Source organism: Trachurus trachurus (assembly GCF_905171665.1).
Source record: "Trachurus trachurus genome assembly, chromosome: 16".
Classification (NCBI taxonomy): domain Eukaryota; kingdom Metazoa; phylum Chordata; class Actinopteri; order Carangiformes; family Carangidae; genus Trachurus; species Trachurus trachurus.
The window spans coordinates 29,232,877-29,259,769 of NC_139902.1; the positions used below are offsets into that span (position 1 = coordinate 29,232,877).

Genomic DNA, 26,893 nt, shown 5'->3' on the forward strand with positions numbered 1-26,893 from the left:
TGTGTGCAGGGATTCAAACAGCGCGCCGAAAAGCGAAACTCGCTTTTTTCATGACCAATTAGGTGACTTGTGTGAATCGTTCAGATCCGAAGAGTTTTTGTTTTTGGGAGGGGGGGGGGGGTCTCAGCGTCTCAGCTGGGGGGGGGGGGGGGGGGGGGAGGTCTCAGCTGGGGTCAGTAAAATGTTTTTCTAACAGGCTGACAGTGACAATCACGTGAAACTGAGGCGAACTCATTCATGGTTGTCTCTGGTTATAGCCTATATGTCCATTACACACTTTTAGGCCTTAAAATGTCTTAAATTTGTTGAATTATTGTGTTCAAGACTTAAATAAGACAGCTCTTAAATTTTCGTATGCCCACCATGGGCGAGCATTTCGCTCGCATTTGCCCCTAAAAAAAACAAACATGTGTGAACCAGGAAAATCACAAAAAAGAAAGAGCACAACCTGCGATTGGTCAAAAACTACAAATCCCACAATCCTCTGGCCTCAACAATAACAGTAGTTAGTGTAAGTAAGGGAGAGTGGAGCTGTAGGTGAAAAGAGGAAACAACGCCACGTCTGGTCCTGTTCTATGTTGTTGGTTCACACCGTCACCGTTTATTCGTTACGTCCGCGGTGTAAAAGGCCGTGACGCAAAGACGCGATTAGGCGCGAGACGCGGTAGACGCGACTTTTTTTTTTTGCGACGCAATACACCCGATTCTTTTATGGCGACGGGACCCTCGCGTCTTCGTCTATTTCATCGTGTTTGGTGGGAAGACCCAAAGGGGCTTCCCACTCAAACACGAGGAACGCTTTTTTTTCGCGCGAGCTTTTACGCGCAACCAAACGCGAGATACGCGAGATAAGCGAATTAGCGCTCGTTTTCACTCGTTTCAAAAAAAATTCACGAGCCCGCCTATTTTCACTACAACAATTTTTTTTTTTTTTTTCAAAGGAGGTTAAATCGAAAGCAACTGGACTTAGTTATTTACTTATTATAACTAAGTCCAGTTGCTTTCGATTTAACCTCCTTTGAAAAAAAAGTCTAGGAAGACGTTTCACCTTCATCCAAGAGGCTTCATCAGTTCATGTAGCATCTGACCAGGCTGGGACTGGTCCAACTATCTGGTGTGGAGACTCAGTATAAGTCCAGTTGCTTTCGATTTAACCTCCTTTGAAATACTATGACCTGGACAAATGAGAATATGCACAGGCCTACAACAACATTTCTGCTCTCACCAACCATGGTAACGACGCACAGTATACTGTTATGAGACACATTATGCATCCCAACTGTCTTTTTTTTAGAGGATTTTTTTTTTTTTTTTTACCAAGAATGCGCCCAAAAAAATCATGATCCAGGGGCCAAAATTCGAAACAAATATATATATTTTTTAATCATAATTCTCATTATTCTCCTGATGTCGGTTTAATGTAAACAGATTGCGCTGATATGCGTCATGTGACAGCGGGGCAGTGCTGCAGCTGCTGTGCTGTGATGGACCTGATCAGACTGGTGGTGGTCCACAGTCAATCAGTCCCAGAGCCTTCCTATTCACCTCCAATGTAGACGCGACGTGCGCGCTCGTTACCCAAAGCGGCGCGTATCCGCGTGCATTCGGTGCGACGGCGCCGCCGTTTTCCCCCCCGTGCATGTCCGTTGCTGTGTCAGGCAGGTGTCTCCCACGGAGCTCTGCCCCGTTTCTACGGTGAAGGAGAGACGTCGCCTCCGCGATGTAGAATGTGTTCAATTAAAGTGAAACTAACACATTATATCGGCCTATATGTCCATTACACACTGAATGGGATGTTAAATCCCATGTCTTTATTTCTTCAGTTTATTTTAATAGTAATAATTATGACTAACATTCAGTGAAGACCTAAAAATCAGTATCTCCAAAATTGAAATATTGCAATGGTTTTTATTTTTTTAAAGCATTTTTAATATAGAAATGTTGGCCTTCTGAAAACTGTCCATCTATATGCACTCAATACTTGGTTGGGGTTGAACTACTGGAAATAGACTTTTCTGTGATATTGTTAATGGTGAGCCCCCCCCCCCACGACAATTCCTCTCTTTTTTGGTCCTGACCCGTTTGCATCCCTGTGTGTGAAATGTGGTGAACGTGTGCAACCCAGGATTACATCAGATGTTTGTTTACACCATGTCTGCTTGTGTTTGCATTGACTTCACTAGGTGACAAGGTGATTCATTTTGTGAGAACAGATGTTATTACTGATGCAATGCAACGACTCCCACACTGCACCATCTTGTCTCAACAGGAAACATCACAGTTAAGCATCACTGAACTGAACTGTTTTGACTCTTTGAACTGAATGGATCACATTGACCACACACCGACATCGGCCCTCTGTCTCGTTCAGGATCAAAAAGAAAAGCACTGAAGAGCTGAACAAACACTTGAATTTTCGGGCTGAATATCTCTCGTCTCCCAAAAGCCGTTTTCATCCCCCTTTGTTGTCTGTTTTACTCCTTTGAATAGGAGTTCAATCGCCTCGATCTGGACGGACTAATCCTCACTCAATCAGCAGTATCGGTGCTAATCTGGGCGGAGAAGCCACTGGTTAGCATTCTCCACAACACACACACAGTTGGTATAAATTGGATAATACCATCAGGGTCAGTGGGGATGGAGCTGAGGGACTTAACATGGGTTAGTTTCTGATGACGCCGCTAATATGTGTCGAAAGCTCACTTCATTATTTTGCAGCTTCGCCACCACCACATGGGGACGCACTTAATATACTGTATGAGTTAAGGATCTTTGTCACTCGTCATGGAGACGTGTCAGGATGAAATAGAGACAGTGGTGCGATGGTTATCGACGTTTAAATTGTGATGACCTTTAATATCAGGCCTGACCTTTTTAATGGTACAATTTACACAGTCCTTTGACGCAAATATGACAACAACAAAAAAAAAAAAGAAAAGAAAAGGAGAAGAAACAATTGGAATACAATATGGTGAATACGTCTGTCACAGTAGTACGCATGGCATCCTGCATTACAATCCCAAAATACACCTGAGTTTTATTGCTAAACACCAATCAAAGGGGAGAGGAACTCAGAATAGACCGTGGCCATGGAGGCACCGCTGACTTTAAATCATTTCAAGATGTCAGATGCCAGTGGAGGAGTCTACACGGCTTCGAGGGAAAAAAACAAAAACATGACCTTTGGAGAAGTCTAGAAATCAGTTGGTGTTATGTCAGATTTGACATTAAGTCAAACAGCGTTTTAAATAAAACAAGGAAATAGGTTAAAGTAAAGACACGGACGGAGGGGGAAGGAACCAGAGCAATGCTGTCAAAATCCTCAGAGGTTAACAGCTGTTTCTGTTCATAAATCTCCACGGGTGCACACAGGTGCAACCCTCTTAAACTTGGTTCTTATATTTGGAACAAGGTAACTCAAGCCCAGTGGACTAGGTTACGTTTCCCATCAGGGTTTGGCGGTGGAGGGGGGGATGGGGGTGGGTCGTGAGGGTGGGTGGGTGGGGTTAAAAATAGCTCAGGTGCTTGGGGGAAGTCAGAGGATCAGTGGAGACTAAGGGATTAAAGAGCTGTGAACGGTTCCTCTCTAAAAGCACTGTAGTGTATGTTCAATTTTTAATAATTTTATTAATCACTATATAGTTTTTGACGACATCAACATTTTGTAAACAAAGGACCGGGACATCAAGTGATCCTCACCTGATAAAGGTACCAATAAGGTCAAGTTTACATTATTATTATACATTATTATTATGTCCATTAGACCTATCATGAGTGAGTATTTCCTCCTTAGGACAGATAAGTATGAATTCAGACATTCATATATGATATAAGTTATAACCTAAGGAATCAAACTTGACAAAATAAACCCAAACTCTTGTCAGAGAACAAGAGTTAGCATTAGCATAGCCACCAACACTGTGCTAGTCGCTGCAAGTTACAAGCTAACAGTCAAAATAAAGTCGAAATAAATAAAAGATGCTAATGAAGAATCATAAATTTGTCTCTCTGAGACCAAGCATCATGATTTTGGCGGATCAGAAGCATGAATGTGTTTCCGGATCAAAATATCAATCACAAAGGACTGACACAAACTTAAACACTTGTTTGTAGGTGAACTTTGAAGTAAATTTGTGCAGGTTTCTGAGCTTTCCCCAGGATCCAGTTCTACCTGTAAAAACTGAAATGTAGCAGAATATGAGCAGTTTTGAGGCATTTTATCCAATATTATGGTAATATGTATGTATTCACATGGCCAATGTAAGATACCCACATCTAAATAAGGTGTAGTAGAAACAATAGAGTTAAACTTACCAAACATTTACAGAGAATACTTGAATATATATTTTTATTTAAAGTATTTACAGATTGTTGTCTTACCATAGATAGATAGCACCACATTGAAAGTGTTTTTCATAGATGAAAAGAGTTGACCTTTTTTTGGGGCGGGGTTGATGTTGGCAATGCAACAAACTAAAAGCACAAAAAAAAGACACTTCACATTGTTGCTTGTGACCTATACATGCCTTTATGATGAATTCAGCAGTCTACAAAAAGCTGGCCGCGGTAAATGATATGAAATGGTTGGACACGGATGCTTCGTTAGTTGTTGGATGCACGCTGACCATGACTTGATTCAGGAGCATTGATTCAGCTCTGGTGCACCACGTTGAGAAAGCTGGCACGCGGCTGTCGCTGGCTTGTCTTTGGAGGCCGTAGCGGCCCAAACTGGTTGATCTTCTGTTTGCTCCGTGTTGCTTTCATCTTAATCTCTGCTGGCGGACTGTAATGAGGAGGAAAGAGAGAATTATGAAGCAATTAATTTGAGCATCTTTGCACATGGGCGGGCGGCTCTTAAAGGGATAGTAGCATTTTTTTTTAAAGTGGGGTTGTATGATCTACAAATAGCCTCTAAGTACTTTGATTGCAGTAGAAGACTCTCTGCACTCCTCCCGTTAGCAACGCCAGCCCATAGCCCTGCCCAGAGATTTACAACATACAGTGTTGTGAATGGACCCAAAGAAACGGCCTATTTTCACGGCCTAAAAGAGGTTTTACCTGAAAAAAAAAACACAGTTCCATTGTTCGCTATAATATAATTTTTCCGCGAAAATAGGCCGTTTCTTTGGGTCTGTTCACAACACTGTATGTTGTAAATCTCTGGGCAGGGCTATGGGCTGGCGTTGCTAACAGGAGGAGTGCAGAGAGTCTTCTACTGCAATTAAAGTACTTCAGGGCTATTTGTAAATCATACAACCCCACTTTAAAAAAAATGCTACTATCCCTTTAACGGCAGACGTTCTTTTCCATGCTGCAAATTCTAATTGATTTTCCAAGTGTTGCTCACTCATGTCGTTGTTTCGTGTGATGGCCATGGCGGCTCTGGCGCGGGGCCCCTGCTGGGTGAAGTGGTAGCCGAACTTGAGGATGCAGGAGTTGTTCTCCAACATGGAGGCGATCTCCATCTCAACCGAATCTCCCAGCTTCTGCCTCTGTAACCAGGAGAGAAGGAAAACCACATCAACATTCACCGTATTAAACTGACAGCCACATCATATACAGGTCAATAAGTCAGTAAGTAAAGTAAAATTGTATTTATATAGCACTTCTCACAGAGAAGACTCACAAAGTGCTTCACAGATACATAAAAAATACAAACATGATACCACTATTATACAAAATAATAGTGGTATCATGTTTGTATTTTTTATGTATCTGTAATATCTGTGCAATAAGCTCTGTCCCACCTGGTTGTCGATCTTGAACTCCACCAGCGTGGCGTTGTTGGCCATCGCTTTTATGATCGCCATCATGCCGTCTGAAGTAATGAAGTTGGATTCGATATTAAGACTCTGCAAGCTGGTGTTCTCCTGCAGCATCTCAGCACACGCCTGAAACACACACATACACAAGTTATTTAACTGACATCCACATTTTACAACCAACTTTGTGAAACGGCCTCGTCACCAGGTTTAATGGAACAAGGCTTTAGAGAAGGAGATATTTACTTCCTTAGCTTCATATCTCCAAAGCATCTTCTAAAGAACTTGGTTTATTTTTTATCTTCACCACCAGACACCATACACAGGTTTTTAAAGCCTTTAGAGACACCTGTAATCCTTCAATGTAGGTCAGAGGGTTGAGTTTAATGGATGTTTTTACATGAAACATCACATACTGGCGCTGGCGATGTAAGTTAACCTCTAATGTGTTTTAGATTACACCAATACACATACATTCTTATTGAAAGTGCAGCCAAACACCAGACTGAAGAGTGAGGAACAGCAGAGCTCCTCTGACAGCTCCTCTGTGGAGCTGCAGGAAAGCCTTTTTTTCTTCTTTTTGCAGTGCCGTTGTGATGCACATCTATGTCCGTGTAGGCTACATTTATTGTCTGATCTTCCTTCATGGTGCACAGTGTCAGTCCTCCTGTGAAACTTTTAGCTACTAAATATGACTGAAGGCAGTGGAAGTTTGCACGTGTCGACACGCCCCCATGAGTTGACGACATAAGGAGCTAATAAAAAAATAAAAAAATAATTAACTGGTATTATTCGGTCAAGTTCTTGTTATAGGTTAATGGTTAAACAGTTAACCATGTGCAGCCCTAAAATAAACCTTTTAGGAAAAAAAGGCAAACTTGACTCCTTTATTCCACACAAAAATATGCTAATAGCTATGATATGTGTTAAAAATGCTTATGAGTGTATTATAACAGTTCAACACAATGAAAAATATACAAAACAGCTATAATTTTTGGCCAGTAAAAAATCTTTCTGGCCAGTAGATTTTTAAAGCTCACTAGCCAGTTGGCCAGTGAGCAAAAAAGTTAAGTTTGAACCCTGAATGCACCTGTTAGCTACATACAAAACCTGTTTTGCTGGAGACAGTGAACTCACGTAGGCCACAGGGTCGTTGCTGCGGGTCGCGGCAATGCTCAGAAAATCCACGTGAGAGTTTCCCTTCATCGCCTCAAAGATCTCTTTCAGTGTTGGGATGGGAATGTCCTGCAGGAACGATAAAGAGATGTCCTCTTTATGAGTATTGGAGCTCATGCATCTGCAGGTTTTATATTATATTCACCTGATCAATACAGTAGACTAGACCAGGGGTCTTCAACGTTTTTCAGGCCAAGGACCCCCAAACTGACGGAGAGATGGAGCAGGGACCCCTAAAATTGTGTATTATATTGAACTGCTCCCAGTATCATGTATAAACCTATTGTTATTGTGCATTCAATACTAAGCTACTTATATTGTATATATTCATGTTTTTTCTAAATGTGTACAAGGTACAGTAAGTAGGGGGCTGTCCCTCTGCCATTTATAAACAGACCTTGTTCACTGATGACAATGCCAAAATCAACTTTGTGTGTCAACTGTATGATAATCATGCAGAGAAGCTATTCCAATTGACATTTTTATCTGAAACATAAATGTGGAAACTAAAAGATATAAAACATTGTCTAGTCAACGAAAAATTTCACGACCCCCCTGCAGCATCTCCGCGGACCCCCTAGGGGTCACGGACCCCCTGTTGAAGACCTCTGGACTAGACGATTTATGGAAATCTATCTTTGAAGACTAAAGTATCTTTGTTTTTCTGCTTTTGGACCGACCTTGATGTTGTTAAGGTTGACTTCTGTCAGGCCGCTGTCGTTGTTGTGGATCCTCTCCAGGGTTTCCTCCACGTTGGTGGGGTTCGGTGGCTCATCGGGAAAGATCTTGAACGGATCTGGTTTCACCACACCTTGAACGGGCCAGACAGTATACCACGTCAAAAAAAATAAAAATAAAATGACGCTAACAAGAAGCTACTTTCCCAGAATATCTTTCCAGCCAATTGAAGACGAGGGCGTATACTGTACGTACTGTTGATGCCCTCTGTGTTGGCGATGGTGCCTGTGGTGCCCAGAGCGTCGTAGTACTGCTTGTTGCTCATCAGCGTGTACATGCCGAGGATAGCTGCAAGTACAAGAAAACAATCACTATGAATACACGTCAGGGAGGAGGCGATTCAGATAAAAATATCTCCGTGATATTTGAAGAAGCTCATGTGTCCAGGGTTGTTGTTGCTTCTGTCGTGTTTGTTTTTACAGCGAGTGCTGCCTGATATCCCCAAGACAAATACATGTCTGTCGAGAACATCATCACCCAAAGTGTTTCTGACTTAGAGTCCAGGACACAAAGAGACAGAGTGAGTGAGGTGTGTTACCGTCATCTCGTCATGTTTGGCTCTGCTCTGTGTTGTCTGTTTGCTGAGATAATAAAGATATGGTTGTCTTATTTCAGCAGGAAACTCGGTCACTGGCTGTTTTATCACTGTTTCCCCACACAACACAAAAAAACACAAGTTACAGCAGGATGAGGTGGTGGTGGTGGGCCTCCAAGTTTCTCAATGTTTTTCTTGTTGATGTTGAATTAGTTGTACAGGAACACATCTAATTTACATTTGCTGCCGCCTTGGACTGCCAATCTATGTTTATGAAGGTCAGAAATCAGAAAGTGAAGAGTCACAGTTGTGGTTTGATCTGCACCGACTCCTGAGGGAAACATCTGCCTCCTTGAAATGAGAGAAAAGTTAGCTTGTTGCTAACTAGGTCTTGTCTGCAGATTGACGCTGAGCAGGCCGGCGATAAATCATGCGTTTATGTAACTATAAAAACAAAACTGGAACCAACCAAAGCAATAGCCCGAAAGGTGCTACAATCCTTTGTCGAGCTGAGAACAACTGCAGAGTTGGATGTCAATTCTCAGAGGGTTTGTCACCACAAAGTCTACAAGTCATATTATATCTAGTTATTTTGTCCACCCTTCAGAAAGATAAATTACTCTCTGATGCATTTTGATATTTTCATGTATCAAGAGTCAACAGCAAAGAATACATATGTGTCTATCTAACTGAAATCAGCCCCAACTGTAAGCACTTTTAAATCCAGGTTAAAAACATTCTATTATCTATTTTCTTTTCTTTTCTTTTACTTTTATTTGCTCTTGCTTTTAACCCTGTTTTTAGTGTTTTGTTAGTTTTTATTCTGTTTTATGCTTCTTTTTTTAATGTTTTGTCTTCATGTAAAGCACATTGAGTTGCCTTGGTATGAAATGCGCTATATTAAAGATGCCTTGCCTATCTTTTGAACGTCTAAAGCTGAAGTACTGTATGTGTAGTAAAATTTACATTATTCTCCTCTGAGAGAGAGTAAAAGAAATTAAAAATCCTAAAAGTATCGTACTTCTGGTAGTTTCATTGATTTGGAGATTGAATGACAACGTATTAGAAGAACTCAGTTTACATTGAAGCATATTTGCTCTTGTTCCAGCTCCTGTTGTTCATCTATATGACCAGCAGGGGGCAGACCTGCTGGCTCATTTCTTGCCCTTTTTTTGTAACCTCTCAGAAACTGTGTCACGAGCCAACTGCTGTGACAGCGACCCCACCCCACCCCCTATATACCCACCACCACCACCAACCCCTTCCCACCCACCAGCCTCCTGACCCGGTGTAGGGAAACCATGGAAAGGAGAGGGGGCCTTGTGAGGAGGAGACCAGGCCAGGCCAGGGAGACAGCTGCCTGCTCTGGTGTTGGTGTTGGTGTTGGCGTTGGGGGGGCGTTATCAGCCCCGAACACCCAGACGTCATCCGGTCTGGCCCTAGGAATAACCCACAGTAGCTTTACAGAACAAACTAGGCTGCAGATAACTAAAAAGCTCAATATAGCAACGTGTTAATGTCATAAATATAACGTGAAAATTAAGTCTCCAGGCAGGGTGACTTGTTGGCCCCGAGCTCACGGAGCGGCTCGGCCAGGCTATTCATCCCCTTTTAGTCCGTTTGCCAAAAAGTCCAAACAAAAGACTGACAGAGGCTAACTGAGGTTTAATCCTCCGCTGGACCCGGTCCAGGGTCTCTCCCTCTGACAGGCCGATGGAGCCGGACAAACAGGCTCCCCTGCTCTGGCTTTCCGGATGCCTGCCTGTTCGGTCTGTCACAGCAGTGTGGCACAGGGGGGTGTTCACTATGTGAGAACGTTTTACAACTCAATTTGGCCTTGATATCATATTTCAATGAATCTTACACTACATATTTCTTTTGATTATTTTAGTGTTCAGTATTTATTTTTAAGGGAAAATTCACATTCATTGACATAACTGACCATTCGCTAACCCCATCTCCAACTGGCCACTGTCCAGTCATTGATTAGCGAGGTGCAGCTAGGTTTTTGTTTTTTTGTATCTTTCTTTACCTTTCTAACACAAGTGTTTGCCTTATTTTGCCTCCTTTGGGCCACATATTTGTTTTCTTTTGACCCATGTATAAACTTGGTTCCACGGCCCAAAACTGGCCCATATACAGCATGACTGTCAGATGCTACGACCACATCTGGACCAGTTCTGGCGCCCACATGGAAAACCTGTCGACTTTCAGCCAGTACCAGGACAACAGCCAGATTCTGCCCAGATGTGGAAGTACTGTACAGGCCCGAGGACCTGAGTACAAGTTTGGCTAGAAGTTTAATTTGGTTATCTAGGTAAAACATCAAGTTTGTCAAAATATGTTTACAACCTACGTTAGCAGGACATGTAGCTCTAGCTTCAGTCTTTTAGCCTGATGTCACATTTGTATTATAGTAACAACCAACTCCTTTAGCTATCTTAATTAGCATGCTATTGCAGGACCTGAGGCCGCACAAACCTCAGAATTGGACAAGAGTTTAATTTGGTTATCAGACTATACTTCAATTGTGCCAAAATATGTTTACAACCTACATTACAAAATACGAATACAAATACGAATTGCTTTATTAATCCCCATGGGAAATTCATCTGGCAGGCCATGTAGCTTATTCAGTAGCCTATTTTAGCCTGATGTCATTTGTATAAAAACTAAACATTAATAAAGAACTAGATGCACCCCCACCCCAATCATTTATCAATTTGAATTAGCATGCTATTGCTAGCTGAGAGTTTGGCTAGGAATTTAATTTGGTTATCTGGGTACGCTTTAATTGTGTCAAAATATACCTACATTAGCGCATGTAGCTTTAGCTTCAGTATTTTAGCCTGTTTGTGAAAACAAGTCTGTTTAAAACATTAGTAAAACAACCAGAAACACATTTTTTCACCCAATTTTAATTAGCACACTATTGCTAGCAGACAGTGCAACAGCTGTAGGTCAGACAGCTTATTGTGCTATGTCACTAAGACAACTAATTATAGTGTATTAATAAAATGTCAAATCTACACTTCGCATGTCTAAACATTGGTTGTTGATATTGATCTTTAGCTTCAGAGGACAACACCTTCCCACTCTCTGTTTTAAAGAGATACAGCCTAGTATCTCTGCCTCCACAGTCCACACATCCACTCCACCCTGCTGCCGTCGGTGGCCTGGGGGGTGGAGTGGAGTGGGGGTTGGACAGGCTTATTTATTTCTGTGCTGCTGAGTGTGGGGAATCGGACCCCGTTGCATGTCTGTCCATGTCCGTTAGCCTGGGACCAGTGGACTGTCTGAGTGTTCAGACTAGGGAACAATATGGAGCAGCAGCAGTGGAGGAGATAACTGGGTTCGTATAATAAAAACTATGTGGGTCAGAGCCACTGTGATGAAAACACTGAGGTCACACTATGCTGTGTATGTCATACCAGGTTAATAAGCGCTTTGCTGCTGGGAAACAGCGTGAGGGCAAACAGATGACCTCATAGGGAGAACAGACGTTTTGGGAAAAGCACAGGTGTAATTGATAATGAAGAACTCACTCTATAAGCTCAGAGCTTCAAAGTTAAAACATGTTGGATATGATGGTGGTGAAGCTGGTTTGTTGTGACATGATTTTTTTCTCCTGTTGCTATTATTATGAATTTCAGTGATTTTCCATCATGTCTTCATTTGGAAGTGTGACTGCATTACTTTACCCAATTTTAATCTCTCATGCTTAACTCTAGATGTTTCTGCTTGATAGAAGTCACTGTTTTTTCATCTCTTTTCATTTTTTTGCCCCTAATTTTGCAAATCTGAATCTTCACAACCTTGCTTATCATCAAACCACTACTGTTTCTTCATCGTTTCCAAATTAATCAAATCCCTGGACACATGTATTTGGAAATAACAAGCAGTGCAATATAAAAAACAACTGCTTAACAAAAAAAAAAGTTTATAAAAAAAGAGTAGAAACAAGAAATGTGTAGAAAACCAAAGGTTAAAAATCAAAACAAATAAGATAACTGTACAGAGCCATAGGCTATGTGCAATTAAATCTGCAGGCAATGCAAAAGTCTTTGTGTGCTCAGTTAAGAACTGAGGTAGTCAGATACAAAGTTACTTCTTCAGTTATCTAATTAGTTTGGTTTCAATTTGGGATTTTTAATGTAGAGACTTTTATTTTGGAAGTTTTGAAAGTTAAGAGGCTTAGCTGTTGAGACAGAAGATGCTGATAGATTTTAACCTTGTGTCATTTTAGAAGTGTTTGTGATGACTTGTTATGTTTTCATATTCATTCAATGATTGACAGAAATAGAGATGTTGAATGGTCAGAGTAGAAGAAGCACAGCTGGATATGTTAGTTTGTACCTCCTGTGTTTACGATGTACAGTTTGTCCTTAGTGAATGTGTGTTAGACTTGGTATTATAGACTTCTATGAATAGTATTAGTGACAGTGTTTGTCTCACCTGCAATATCACACATCTCAGCGTCGGTGGCGTTCTTCAGAGCCTCCTCCAGCTCCGGTTCCAGCTTTACCTGCTCGTGTTCGGGGATCTCTGCTGGTTTCTTTGGCACGAAGGTCTTCCCTGGTGACACACACAAAGAGACGGGAGTAAATGTGACACTGTGTGAACAACACTTTCCCACAGTATCTTTTACCTGACCACGTGAATGCATCAGTGTCTAAAACCAAATATCCCAGCGTTAATGGCCGAATTGTACAGTAAATGTGTCTCTGTTTGCGGTGAAAGCTCTCTTCGGATCATGTTTCCCCAAAACACGAGTAAACAGGGGGGGCTTATCACAGATTTTACAGACCGGTCTAATAAACCCAGTTTTCCACTGGAGTCTAAACCTATCTCTCGTTGTCACAGAGATGTGTGTGTTGTTGCACTGGAACTACAGAAGTCATTTCCCGGCGTAGGTGTAATAAGACGTGTCGGCCTGTGTGTGTGTGTGCGTGTGGACTTCGATGAAAATGGCCCTGAAACTCAGTGAGCTGCAAAAAACCACACACATAACCTGAAAGTATAAGAGCTGAAGCTGCTGCTGTGCACCGGTGCATCACAAACTACAATAGAGAGCAGCTGTCGGAGTCAGGAGGAGGAGAACTGGAGTCTATGGAGACTGAAGGTATGTATGTATGTATGTATGAAGTGTTATGTGTGGTAAAGACCTACTGAACCATTATATCCAGTGTATAGAGCTGTGGTAATTATATCATTACATCTCTGCTGATGCCTAATTATGCAAAAATGGCGACAACCCTGAACAGAGATGACTCCACTGTGCTGGTTGGACACACTTTCTTCATTGTTAAAGGGATAGTTCACCTAAAATTCAAATTTCATTCATTATCTACTTACCCTCATGTCGAAATCAATACATGACGGACATTACATACGAGCAGCATGGAGGTATTTGGATGTTTTTTGGTGTGTCTTTTTGTTACGAAGACAGTTGGTATCCATTTGCAACCGTTATATGGACATGCACTGCTACGCCGAGACCCCCTGTAACTCAGAGAAGCCACGGAGGACTCTGAAACTTCTCCCAGCCCTTAGTCGACATGAGGGTGAGTAGATAATGAGTGAAATTTCAATTTTGGGTGAACTATCCCTTTAATCTAATAATCTTCCTTTGCACACATGCAAACATGATCATTTTAGATTATTATGTGTTTTGTGTAGGTGTAAATATCGAGCCTTCTCCTCCTCCAACACACTCCCACCTTTCTTCTCCCCAGTGAAGGGCACCAGGTCGTCCCTGTCCGGGTGCTCAATGGCCGTCTTCTCCAGGTGCTGCATCAGGGCGTCGCGGTCGTACGGCCCCGTCGCGGTCTTCTTCGTCTGGTCGCGCTGCCGGTAGCCAGCGGGAAGCATGGCATTCTGGGAGAACAGGGGGGGTGAAAGGTTATGTTGATGTGACCTTAGGAGCAGAGTAGAAGAGAAAGACTAGAATGACTGCTAAAGTGTCTGGATGGACAGAACGAGAGGAGAGGAGAGGAGAGGAGTACATTTTAAGACAAATTTCCTTTAGAAATTATAATTATTTTTCATTTTTCTTGGATTTACAAGCAAATCATTCATGCATTTCAACACGACGCCGTGTAGTGCTGCACGCTTTTGCACTACACTACACTACACAACGAAATTTACAATGAAACCTGAGAAGAAAATGGGACAAATGTGTCACTGTGACCTGACGAGTGCAGGAGCAACAGAGGTCACTGAGCTTGTAGATCTTCAGCGTCTTCCTATTTTAAATTCAGTGAAGTATGGCACATGGCAAAATGTCTGTTTTGATATTTAGCCTACTAATCACAGTTGTAGATGCCTGTCTGGATGCATCTTCATTCAGTTATGACTAATTGTGGGAGAAGAAATAAACTGGAAAAGTGCACAAAATATGTCCAGTTTTATGCGTGCACATTATTTTAGTCATGAATCTACAGAGTTTTCTAGGAACACACTGATCGACCACCTGGAGAAACAAAAACCTGCAGGACTTGTGGACTTGAGGCACCACATCCGGCCAATCAGAGGAGTCAACCTGGTTCCTACCTCGGGGTCCATCTCCTGCAGCTCATACTCCAGCCGATCCAGCTCCTCGGCGCTGAGGCCCTTGAGGATGGCATCCTCGTCGATGTCCCTGGGGTCCGACATGGCTCCTGAGGCTTCGGCTCACACACAACAACACACACACTCACTCATACACACCACTGCACACCCCTGGGTGGGGAAGAAGAGAGAGAGAGAAGAGGGGGAGGGGGGAGAGAAAGTGAGGGTCATAGTGAGGTTTTTTTTTCTGGTTTCTTTGAACTTTGATCTTGTCTTTTGCAAAATATTTAAAAGGGATAGTTCACCCAAAATTTAAATTGTTATCCGTGGCTTCTCTGAGTTACAGGGGGTCTCGGCGTAGCAGTGCATGTCCATATAACGGTTGCAAATGGATACCAACTTTCTTCGTAACAAAAAGACACACCAAAAAACATCCAAATACCTCCATGCTGCTCGTATGTAATGTCCGTCTTGTATTGAAGCCTTGAAATGCAAAATTGTTCCGAAAAAAATTAAATTAGTCTATATTTCAAGCTTGTTTTGTAGCGGAAGCTTCTCAAAGCTCCTCTTCGCGCTACAAACAAGCTTGAAATATAGACTTCTTTTATTTTTTTCGGGACAATTTGGCATTTCGGGGCTTCAATACAAGACGGACATTACATACGAGCAGCATGGAGGTATTTGGATGTTTTTTGGTGTGTCTTTTTGTCACGAAGACAGTTGGTATCCATTTGCAACCGTTATATGGACATGCACTGCTACGCCGAGACCCCCTGTAACTCAGAGAAGCCACGGAGGACTCTGAAACTTCTCCCAGCCCTTAGTCCACATGAGGGTGAGTAGATAATGAGTGAAATTTCAATTTTGGGTGAACTATCCCTTTAATGTCGATAAAGTTGGCTGAAATATTGTTGTTCTGTGACGACAACGTCTGGAGCTAAAGGTGTTTTGTATACACGAAGACCTCCGTCCCGTTCACTGGAACCAGAGACCTTGAACCCCTGATCAGATATTTGGTTGTGAAAGGTCAAGGGTCAACATCACCGTGACCTCACGCCTCATTCCCGCTCTGGTGAACACGATACACCAGGAACAGTTGGACAGAATTACAGAAAAACATCTGGCACCAAAGTCGAAACTGTTGGTGGTCAAAGGTTAAAGGTCAAGATCACTGTGACCTCGCCATAAATCAGGAACTTGACACCTTTTTTATTATTATTATTATTATTATTAAACTCTTCACTGCTTTGTCCTTAAATCTGTCCCATTGTCAAGAACACAACTTCTGAAGAATTAAAGGTCCAGTATGTAAAATGGGGGGAAAACCGTGATATCCAGCGTTCAGATTATAGTTTGCAGTGCTCGCTTGCACTCACCCCTCTCATTGGCAAAGTGACGATGGCCTCCAAGGACAAAAAAACTTTTTTTTTACCACGACTGGGACAACTGGGAGTATTTCAGGAGCATGGAGCGACCAATGAGGTGAAAATCTAAACCATTTTACGATATGTCTGCTGTTTCCTACTCCTTCTTCTTTCCTTCTGCCTTCTTCTTCTTCGTTATGAACGTGAAACTCTTGAAACGCGCTCTCTAACTGGCTGGATTTTCCGTTCGGGCTGCCGTACAAACATGGTGGCGCAAGATGGCGACGCTCTTTAAAGCAAGACCCTTGCTATATGTAGATAATAAAGAATAATTATAAGGCTACGAAAACCAAATTAATTTTATTTTATAGCGATTATACACTTATACAAATGTATTCATGGGTAGTATTATATTAAGATTTAGCCAATAAACCTTGCCAAATATTACACACTGGACCTTTAAATTTTGTTGCTCAGAAGTCAATGTGACCTCACAAAACTCTTTTTTCTATTTTTTTCTATTGATTATTGTATATCACATGATAAACGGTTCAGTTCAGAGACCCTCCACTGTCCCACTGTCCTTGCCCAACAATTCCAGTGATCTTCATTGGGCTTATCAGCTGCCCTCAGCCGAGCGCTTCAATACTGCGACAATGATAATAATAGTTGCATTTCCAATAACAAAGGTGCAGTACTCAGGAGGGCACAGTCAGGGTAAATATGCTGCAGCAGCCTCAGCTTCAACCTCAGGAGGAGGAGGAGGAGGAGGAGGAGGAGGAGGAGGAGGTGGGGGCGCATTTCTTACGTAAGCTTCATTTTCACCTCAAAACAGAGGAGAGGTGATGCCACCGGCTGCAGTCTTCTGAGAGGCAAAGAGGCCGAGCGTTGAGGCAGAGAGAGGAGTGAAGAAAGTGAAAAAGAGAGACAGAGAGAGAGCAAGAGAGAGAGAAATCAAGGACCTTGTAACTCTAAACCCTGAGCTCACCACACTAAGAATAGCAGGATGGAGGAGAGAGAGAGAGAGGAGAGGAGAGGAGAGGAGGGTGGAAAGTGCAATCCCTTATTTATCATTGACAGACATTCACTCTTCTTACAGTAGGGGACCCACCCTGAAACATATCAGCATGAAGAGCCATACACACACATACACACACACATAAACAACACAATTAGCTCTGTGTGATACAGCAAACAGCAGCAAGTTCAAAACAGAAAAAAAAAACGAGGAAATACCACAACGATAACATACGTACACCCACCCGGGGTCAGAGTATGAGTAATGCAGCTATCGGGTTTGTGAGATCCAATGTTTTTAATTTTCGGTCCAAATTTCATCCCAACTTGGCCAGAGAAGAACCCCCGCCCCCCTCCCCTTCCCCTCCTCAGGTCACAGATGTGTTTTTTTTTTTTCATTCAGCCAGTTCTGCTTGTAGTAGGCCTATGTCAGTAAGCATTAACATCTGGGATCTGTGATGGCAACACGGGGTTCAAGTATCGTACAGTTTTACTTTACGCTTCAGGATATGATCGTGTTTATGCTCAGGGAAGAAATGAAAAAGGAGGAAAAAATGCAACTTTTTCTTGCACATGGACAAGGATAAGGGTCGTAGCTGTATCCTGCATTAAAACGGTGAGGCACAGTGAGACTGCAGAGATGCCAGGAGGAACAAGGTAACAGGTAATGACGCTGCACTTTTCTGCAGGTAAAAAGCCTCTGTAGGTTAAGTGTTAGCAAGTTTATACACAAAGGGAATTTAAAGTGTCTTACGTAACCCACTAAAAACACTCAACAGAGCTTGTACCTCCGCCTAAACCTGGCTAAACCTTCCTACACACGTCAGATAGATTCAGATTATTATGAGGAAACTGTCAAAACTGAAACCTTATTTCCTGGAAGATTGATAAAAAAATAAATAAAAAAAACTATTCCTGGATCTGCACTTTAATCAAATCATTGACAAACTGTCCCTGGCCCCTGTCTTCATCAAGGTTTTCACAAATCAATAGTTTTTCAGTAATCCTGCCGATAAACAAACAAGTAGAAAGGTAAAAACACCTCATGGTCGTATCCCTCCACCACTTCTTAGACCAGTTGTGTGAAATGTTGTCATAATTTTTTCGTGTCTGAGATCATTGTGACCTTTCGCCTTGAGTCCAATTGAACTGAAGGTTTAGTGCCAAAAAAATTGTAGTCATGGAAGTAAGTTAACGTTACTGCGTCGTTCAGAGGGACAAAAGCAGATCAGTTTGCGGTTGAATCCAGTTGAACATTTAATTTAAAGACATTACGATGCTGGATGATGGAGATGCTGCGTTCACAGGCGGATATACGATGCTGAATTTGCAATCTCAGTGTTTGTCAGATGTCATAGCCTATCCAGAAGAACAGGACAAACAACCTAAAAACACAGCATGGCTCTGACTTTTAGCAGCAATAATGATATAAATTAAATTTAAAAACTCACAGTGCCTGACCTGCATCCGCCTCAGAAACACAGCTTACGATGCAACAACTTGTTTACAGTGTAACTTGTCTGTGGTGCCATCCTGATGGTTTCCTTGACAACAGGACAGTCGCCACAGAAACAGAACTGGAGTGTTCCATTGAGGAACAAATCGCCTTGTTGTTTACAACTACTTCCGGGTAGAAAACCAGCATGAGAACAATAGTGACGGACGAGGGTTTCGCTATCATCTCATTTTTCATGTCACTATATCACCGTTTAGACTAATCTGATGTTTGTAAAGTCATAAAACCAATGATTGGACAAACATCACTATTTCTTTGTGCACGTTTTCAGTTACTCAATAAACGGTCGATGAAAAAATATTTTCTCCAGCGGATATCTTAGTTACAACATGACTGAGCTAACTGGAGTAGTTTCATGTCGTATATCCGACAAAGGAAGGGTTTTAACAGTTGACGTCCTGATGTTAGCTTAGCTACTGCCGTTAGCTCCACTGCCGTTAGCTTAGCTACTGCCGTTGTCCCTGTCAGCTGAGCCACTGATGCTTTCTAGACACAGTGATTCCCCAAAACTGAATAAATACCACACATAGCAACACAAAACTGCTTTGCTCGTGCACACAGAAACAGTAAAGTTTCTTCAATCATTTCAAATCTGTCTTAACGGTGATATGAAAAACATGATACAGTAGGCTATAGAATAGCTAAAGTCTCAAATTACATGCTGGTTTTCTACCCGGAAGTAGTTGTAAACAACAAGGCGATTCGTTCTATTATTTTGTCCCAGTGACACACACACACACACACACACACTGAGACACAAACACACACATAAACAAAACCATTTTTTCCTCATCCAACAGTATAACAGCTACAAAAGCCAACACATGCAGACCTCAAACTTACTTCAAAACTTCCTGGTTGTGTGTGTGTGTGTGTGTGTGTGTGTGTGTGTGTGTGTGTGTGTGTGTGTGTGTGTGTGTGTGTGTGTGTGTGTGTGTCACTGGGCCGCTGCTCCGCGTGGCTCTAATGCGTAAAGCCAGTGACACAAACAGCGGATCACGCAGCTGAGAGCGGAGGAAGATGGAGGAGATTTAAGAGGATGAAGGGGGGGGAAGGAGGCTGCAGCTCAGGAAGAACCAGGCGGAGGATAAATCTACCTAAACTCACTTTTTATCAGGGATAAAACAGGTTTTACTCTTTAACACCAACAAGCTAAAAGAAACTGCCTTTAAGTCTCGACAGCTTCACTGACATCACACTCTTAAGGTGCCTTTTTATAAGGTCAGCAGCACAGGTTTAAAAGCAGTCAATAATAAATACAACTCTTTTTTATTTTTATTGTCATGCAATGATTTATACATCTTAATCATAGCTTAATGAGAGCTAAATGAGATTTTATTGTCTTAAAGGTCCAATATTTTACACTTTTCCTGTGTTTTATTACAAAGTTTTGATCTCCAGAGGCTATAGGCCTATTTGTGGTTTTAAGAACCAAAATAAAGAAGAGTTTTGCATCTCCGCTCTGTAAAAGTCAAAAGACAACAGGTTGGCTGTTTCCTGAGTGACTGAATAATGAATAAATAAAGAAAAAGCTTGAGGTTGGATATAAAAATAGAGCTGATATCAGGTAGAAACCAAATCCTGCAAGGTTCGGATGGTGGGTCCAGGTGGGTGGGGCTTAGGGTGACTGCTTCATTGTGACATCACAAAGTTACAGGAAGTCCTGACGGCTGGTTTTTAAAGGCTCAGTTTCTGAATACAGGCTGTGTGCATTTCTCTGTGAACTGAGGCTTTGATACTTTCACAGTATTAATATAGAACCTAGAGCTGCTTTATAATCACACTACACATGGGCATCTACCTTTATACTGTATGGAGCTTTAACACAAACATCTACCTTTATACTGTTTAGAGCTTTAATACAAACGTCTACCTCTTCGACTAACTACTGTATCGACTCTAGTTTGTCAGTCTGTGACTTAAGAAGTGAATGTGGCCCCCGGGTTCCCTCCAAACAAGGCTCATGTGATTTGCCTGCAGTGAAGCCTTTGAGCCTCGCTTATTGTTGAGTTAAATACACGGCTGTTTTCTGACACTTGAGCTAAGAGCGACGGCTCAGACGACTGCATACCACCAGCCTGCCAGCTAAGGAACTGGACGTCATTATAAGTTATACTGCACAGTCTTCCAGAGAGCTTTTAGAAAGACAGATATTCGATAGCCTATTTCTTCTTCTTGTATACGGAAAAGCAGAAATTCTAAGCAGCTATAGTAGAAACAGTCGGACAGGCCCACACTGCAAAAACTCCAAATCTTACCAAGAATATTTGTCTTATTTCTAGTCAAAATGTCATTTCTAGTCAAAACAAATCAAATTATACTTAAAATAAGACTCATCACATAAAAAGTAGCTTGTTTTTAGACACTTTTTACTTCTTTCAAGCAGATTTTCACTTGAAATAAGTACAAAAATCTGATAGTGAAGCAAGTTTTTCTTTCTTATTACAAGCACAAAAACTTACTTTCACTGGCAGATTTTTCTACTTAGGCCTACTCCAAGTGAAAATGTGTTTGAAACAAGTGAAAATTATCTAAAAACAAGTACATTTTTAGCTGATGAGTCTTATTTTAAGTGGAAAGAGATTAGTTTTGACTAGAAATTAGACATTTTGACAAGAAATAAGACAAATATTCTTGGTAAGATATTGAGTTTTTGCAGTGCAACGTTGTGTTGTGTTGTGTTGTGTTGTGTTGTGTTGTGTTGTGATTTGCTCTGAATGGAAAACAGGCTGGATGTTTTGTGAATGTGCATCTGTCCCCTTGCAGAGTCCCAGTGGGTTTCTATACGAACCAAACCAAGCTGGGAGGGAGGGAGGGAGCGGTGGCGGTCACCTGCTGCCGCTGCCAGCTGGCCACCGTCCGGACGTTTCTTTTTCCAGCCCTGAATCTCAACCATGCTCTGCACCTGCAGCTGCTGCCTGTAGGGAAGTCCTGAATGACACCGGTCTTCTGAACAACCGGGTCATAAACGTACGTCCAGGTTTTTATTATTGTGGTTTGATTGATGACAGCTGCCATATTGTCTCATCGTTGTCCAGTCTAATTTCTCCTTTAATATGCGCCACAAGCCGCCGCCGTATGACACAAATCTGATCCAGAGGCCGTCAAACCAACCTGTGACCTCTTCTCCTTTTACAAGCCAGGGCTGAATTTCTCGACGGTTAGTAAAAAGTTTTTTTTAAAGGATTCTCCTGAGACTGATGTGATAATTACAATAAACGCCCTAATGTGGGACAACGACGACGAGGCACAAGGAGGGACAGACTCATTTAGATTTAATTAAAACCCCAGGGCTCATTATGTAACTAAAATATGCTCAGCAGAAAGCTGGGACTTCTATTTTAGTCTGCAGTGGGAGGGGAGGATTGGATGTACATAAATCATATCAGGTGAAGGAGAAGAAGGAGGAGAAGATAATGAATGCTGATTTCCAAAAGTTTGGACAAATAAAAGTTGTGTTCAATCGCCTGTTGGTGTTTTTCTTTGGCAGCTTCACTTGTGAGGTCATGTTTAATAAAATCTGAATTTTGCATCAAATCCAATCAAAGACTTTATTTTTAGTTTGTGGTAAATACTGGATCAGTTCAATCTGAATCATTCAGGCCCTTATCCAAACACTTATTATGTCTGAACAAGATTTAAAACCCACGTTCGTCCACAACGACCTGGAACTGGACCAGAAACTGATCATCAGATAAATCAAACTCACAGTTCAACAACATCCAAACACATGCTTACAGGTCATGTGCTGATTCCATGCACTATTTCCACCCATAGAGAAGTGTAACGATAAAAATAAAATTATATAAAGAGATATTATGTTTTATATATATTTATATACAGTTTATTAAAGCAGCCTACATATAGAAGTCTATATGCTCAGCTTTTTCATGTCAGATTCATAGTTTTGTTTATGTATTCTTATAAAACAAACATAAAACCCATATATAAAACCAATTATTATGAGTTTAAGTGGCCTATTTATGTTTATATTGTAGACATGTGGACAGTGGACACATGTTAAGTCTGTCAGTATTTGTCTTAAAGTCTGAAACCAATTTAACATTTTGAACTTACACTTGTGAAGCGCTATAATTGAAACGAGGCAATGTCTATATCAAAGAAATATGTATTACTGATACACTGTAAAAACATTTGAAACAGAAAAAGATGAAAATTAGTTGGAAAAACCTGTTTAAGCATGTAGATATTTTCATGATATGCACACATATTGACTAATGACTATAGGTATTTCAAATATTCTGTCTGTATAGTTGTATCTGCACATGCACAATAACATATTCCCTTATAAGTGACATATATGGTAACATAAGTCTTGATATAGTCACATAATATGTCATATATTACATTTCTGTTTGGAGAGAAACCCTGCACGCTGCATCGCTATTGGCTGACTGAGCCAATTGAACAAAGCTGAACAAAGCTGACCTCTGATCTCTGACCTGAACCAGGTGGAGTCTGAACCAAAACAGGAAACACATGTTTGAATTTTGTTCTTGTTGGGGCTCCAAACACGAGAACAGAGAGAGAGAGAGAGAGACGGAGCAAAATATCTGCAGGCCAGGAAGTGTGATGAGCTCACAGGTCCTTAGTCTACACATCCACCTCCACCCATCTGTAGGATGAGTATCTGGAGCAGCATGTAGCTACATTAACGAAGACATTGCCAACTGTTGCTGCTTTACTACTGTAGTTTTGGAGCTGGTGCAGTTTCTGATTGTCCTTATTAATGTGCAGCAGCAGGAGCTCAGGTGACTCCTCAGAGTTGCTGCATGTTTTACAAGTCAGAGCCCATTACAAGGGTTTAGATTACACAGTGACAAAGGTTATACTCTCATAAATGCTCCAAATTGATTTACACTCCTCCGCTGCTTCTGTGCGTTTTTTTTGCACTGGAGAATAAACTGAGGTCACTTAACTCTCTTTAGTTTAACTGGTTCTTCTTATAACCATGAAGACCTGAGTTTTAAACCAGTAGCAGAGTGGAGTGAAGTCCAAACTACTGACCGACCGCTCAGCAGATTTGTCGCCATCCTCGGGTCATCTTCTCCACGTCTTACCGCCCCAGTGTGACATACCGAATCAGCCCTCAGCTTAATTTTAGCTTCACAAGTCAGCGACTTCCAGCAGGCAGGCAGGCAGGCAGGCGTTGGGTTGCTGCTGCTGCTTCTGGACAGACATTTTGAAGAAGAGCAACCTGGCTTCTTCTTTTTTTCTCAATCTAACCAGCGCCAGTTTGAAATGCAACAAGTGGAAAAAGCTTCTCAGACTCTTATATCTATCTGTGTTTTTCTTCCCCCCCCCCCCCTTTTCACCACATCTGAGCCATGATGAGATCCTACACTGCAAAAACTCAAAATCTTTCCAAGAATATTTGTCTTCTTTCTTGTCAAAATGTCTCTTTCCACTTAAAATAAGACTCATCACCTAAAAATTTACTTGTTTTTAGACAGTTTTCACTTGTTTCAAACTAATTTTCAATTGAAATAAGTAGAAAAATCTGCCAGTGAAAGCAAGATGTTTGTGTTTGTAATAAGAAAGAAAAACTTGATCCACTGGCAGATTTTTCTACTTACTTCAAGTGAAAATCTGCTTGAAAGAAGTAAAAAAGTGTCCAAAAACAAGCTACTTTTTAATGTGATGAGTCTTATTTTAAGTGGAAAGAGATTAGTTTTGACTAGAAATGACATTTTGACTAGAAATAAGGCAAATATTCTTGGTAAGATTTTGAGTTGTTGTATACAGTAAAACACACTTTTGATCCAGGGGGCAGACACAAATGTCAGACAGTCACAGAGATCCTATCTATCAGAGGCTGTACAAACCCCCCCACCACCACCACCACCACCAGCTCCCCCAATAGGACAACATCTCTAAATCCCCAATCCCCAACTCAGTGTGGAGCGACGGGCAGCTAAATGGACGGCTTAACCCCCCCACATGCCACTATGATGGCTTCATGTGTGAGTGACAGGATTTCACTTTTCACCACAATGACAGTGACACAACGACCACCACAGTGACACAACGACGAGAAGAAGAAGCTCAGACTTTTCAAAATAAAACGCCTCTGTGACACTGACACATGCAGTGAAGTCACATTAGAGACTTTACCCCCCATCCACCCTCCCTCATCGACCCCCGAGGGGACAGATAGATTAAAGTTGGGATCACCCCGACATGCCGCATGGATCCCCCCACCACCAAACACACACACACACACACACAGACACACACACACTGAGAGCAGCAGACAGGAGGACCTACCTTCAGAGAAGCAGAAGCACTGCTGAAGCCCCTCGTCAAGGCAGAGCAGAGCCTGCAGTTAGAAACCAGAGAAAGTTGTTTCTCTTTTTTCTTTACCTCACCCCCCCTCCCCTCTCTTCCTCCTCCTCTTCTCTCTCTCTCTACACCCCCCCACCCTCTTTCTCTCTCTCTCTCTCACTCCTCTATCTATCTTTCTCTCTCTCTCACGTCGGGCGTCAGAGCTGCTATGCTGAGACAGGCAAACTGATGGCACTTTGAGAAGTCAGCATTTTATTATTTTGGCTGTGAGAGAGTGAGTGAGTGGGCGGGGGAGGTAGAGAGAGAGAGAGAGAGAGAGAAGAGAGAGGGGCGAGAGAGGGAGGGAAGTGGGGCATGAACTCATACTCATCAGTCATTCAATTAAAACTGAGCGGAGTCAGACAGAAAGAGAAACACTGACATCTAGTGGTTCAATGATGAAGCTGAAACTCTGTCTCTAATTCAGTGGTTCTCAACTGGTGGGTCGGGACCCAAAAGTGGGTCGTGGACCCGTTCTGGATGGGTCGTGGACAGCTGGTCAAAAAAGTAAATAATATTTAATGCACATCTGACGTTGGACATGTCTTTTATTTTGAAAAATAACTTATTTTGAAAGGCACACGAGACACGTGAACACATGTAGTTGTAATGGTCCTCCTCACTTTCTTATTATTTGCTCTGAATGCAAAGATATCAGTTTCTTATTAATGTGGCCTGAATGCAGTGAATCTTGTTTTGTTTTGTGAGTCTTTATTTTGTGCAATTTGATATTTATTCACTTTTGTGAATATGCTCTGAATGCAGAGATGCATTAGAAGTCAAATATATCATTTTGTTGGTCTCCATTTTGTGCAGTTTGATATTTTTTTATTCACTTCCGTACGTGCAGTTGTCATGCTCCTCCTCAGTTTCATTCATGTGCTCTGAAATGCACTTTGCTCAATAAAGAGCTAGATGAGTTTTTAAAGGCTTTAAAAAAAAATTCTTGGTTTGAATTCTATAAAAGTGGGTCACGACTTAATGACCATGGGAAGATGTGGGTCCCAGAGTGAGACTAGTTGAGAACCCCTGCTCTAATTAACCCTCCTGTTGTCCTCCTGGGTCAAGGAAGGAAGGACGAAAGGAAGGAAGGAAGGATGAAGGGAAGGAAGGACAAAGGGAAAGATGGGAGGAAAGAAGGAAGGGGAAATGAAGGAAAGATAGATGGAGGGAGGGAACTGATTGGGTCAAGGAAGGAAGAAGAATGAAGGAAGGAAGAACGGAAAGAAGGAAGGAGGGGAGGGGAAAGGGGATTGTGGAAAGAAGGATGGGAAAAAGGAAGGAAAGAGAGATGGAGGGAACAGATTTGTTCAAGGAAGGAAGAAGGAAGGGAAAAGGGAAGGAAATAAAGATGGAGGGATAGGGAACAGATCAGGTCAATTGGATCAAAAGAGGAAGGAAGAAGTAGTAAGGACGGAAGGAAGGAAGGAAGGGAAAAGGACTGTGGAAAGAAGGAAGGGAGAAAGGAAGGAAGGAAGGAAGGAAGGAAGGAAGGAAGGAAGGAAGGAAGGAAGGAAGGAAGGAAGGAAGGAAGGAAGGAAGGAAGGAAGGAAGGATGGATGGATGGAGGAAGGGAACAGAATTTGAATTTGACCCAGAAGGACAACAGGAGGGTTAAGAGTTTGGTTTTACTCGAGTTATTCCACTTTGCTTTAATTCATCATTTTAAATCTTTTTTTGATGCAAATTAAATTTGATTGGCCTTTATGTAAATTAATTCATGATGGATTTTATGTGTGGATTTCACTGTATCACACACAGAGCTGAGAGATGATGATATATTCTGTATATGCTCCTTTATCAAGACTAAGACTAATGTTGCTGTACATGTATATAATTATGAGTCATACATCACACAGACCAGATACATCTTCTGGATATATGATACGAC

The 26,893-nt window shown here is 41.8% G+C and overlaps 1 protein-coding gene across 2 annotated transcripts; it reads right to left on the bottom strand.

Annotated features, from left to right (window-relative positions):
• Positions 1-2,826: 2,826 nt before the first annotated feature.
• tmod4 (tropomodulin 4 (muscle)) lies at positions 2,827-25,127 on the bottom strand. Of its 2 annotated transcripts, none has more exons than XM_083989947.1 (10): positions 24,946-25,127; positions 14,764-14,931; positions 13,932-14,088; positions 12,667-12,786; positions 7,872-7,964; positions 7,619-7,749; positions 6,900-7,007; positions 5,748-5,891; positions 5,348-5,492; positions 2,827-4,783 (listed from the first exon to the last, which is right to left on the bottom strand). In XM_083989947.1, the coding sequence occupies exons 2-10, from the start codon at positions 14,863-14,865 to the stop codon at positions 4,761-4,763; spliced, it is 1,023 nt and encodes a 340-aa protein (XP_083846073.1). In that variant the 5' UTR covers positions 14,866-14,931; positions 24,946-25,127; the 3' UTR covers positions 2,827-4,760. The 2 variants fall into 2 exon arrangements, with proteins under 2 accessions (XP_083846073.1, XP_083846074.1); XM_083989948.1 differs by lacking the exon at positions 24,946-25,127 and adding an exon at positions 16,950-16,971.
• Positions 25,128-26,893: the final 1,766 nt, after the last annotated feature.

Excerpts from the sequence above, each read along its gene's own strand:
- tmod4 (XM_083989947.1), bottom strand. The coding sequence starts at position 14,865 with ATGTCGGACCCCAGGGACATCGACGAGGATGCCATCCTCAAGGGCCTC. Across the intron at positions 12,787-13,931 it reads CTTCACTGGGGAGAAGAAAG|GGAAGACCTTCGTGCCAAAG; the intron begins GTGGGAGTGTGT and ends GTGTGTCACCAG. Across the intron at positions 4,784-5,347 it reads CACACGAAACAACGACATGA|TCCGCCAGCAGAGATTAAGA; the intron begins GTGAGCAACACT and ends TCCTCATTACAG.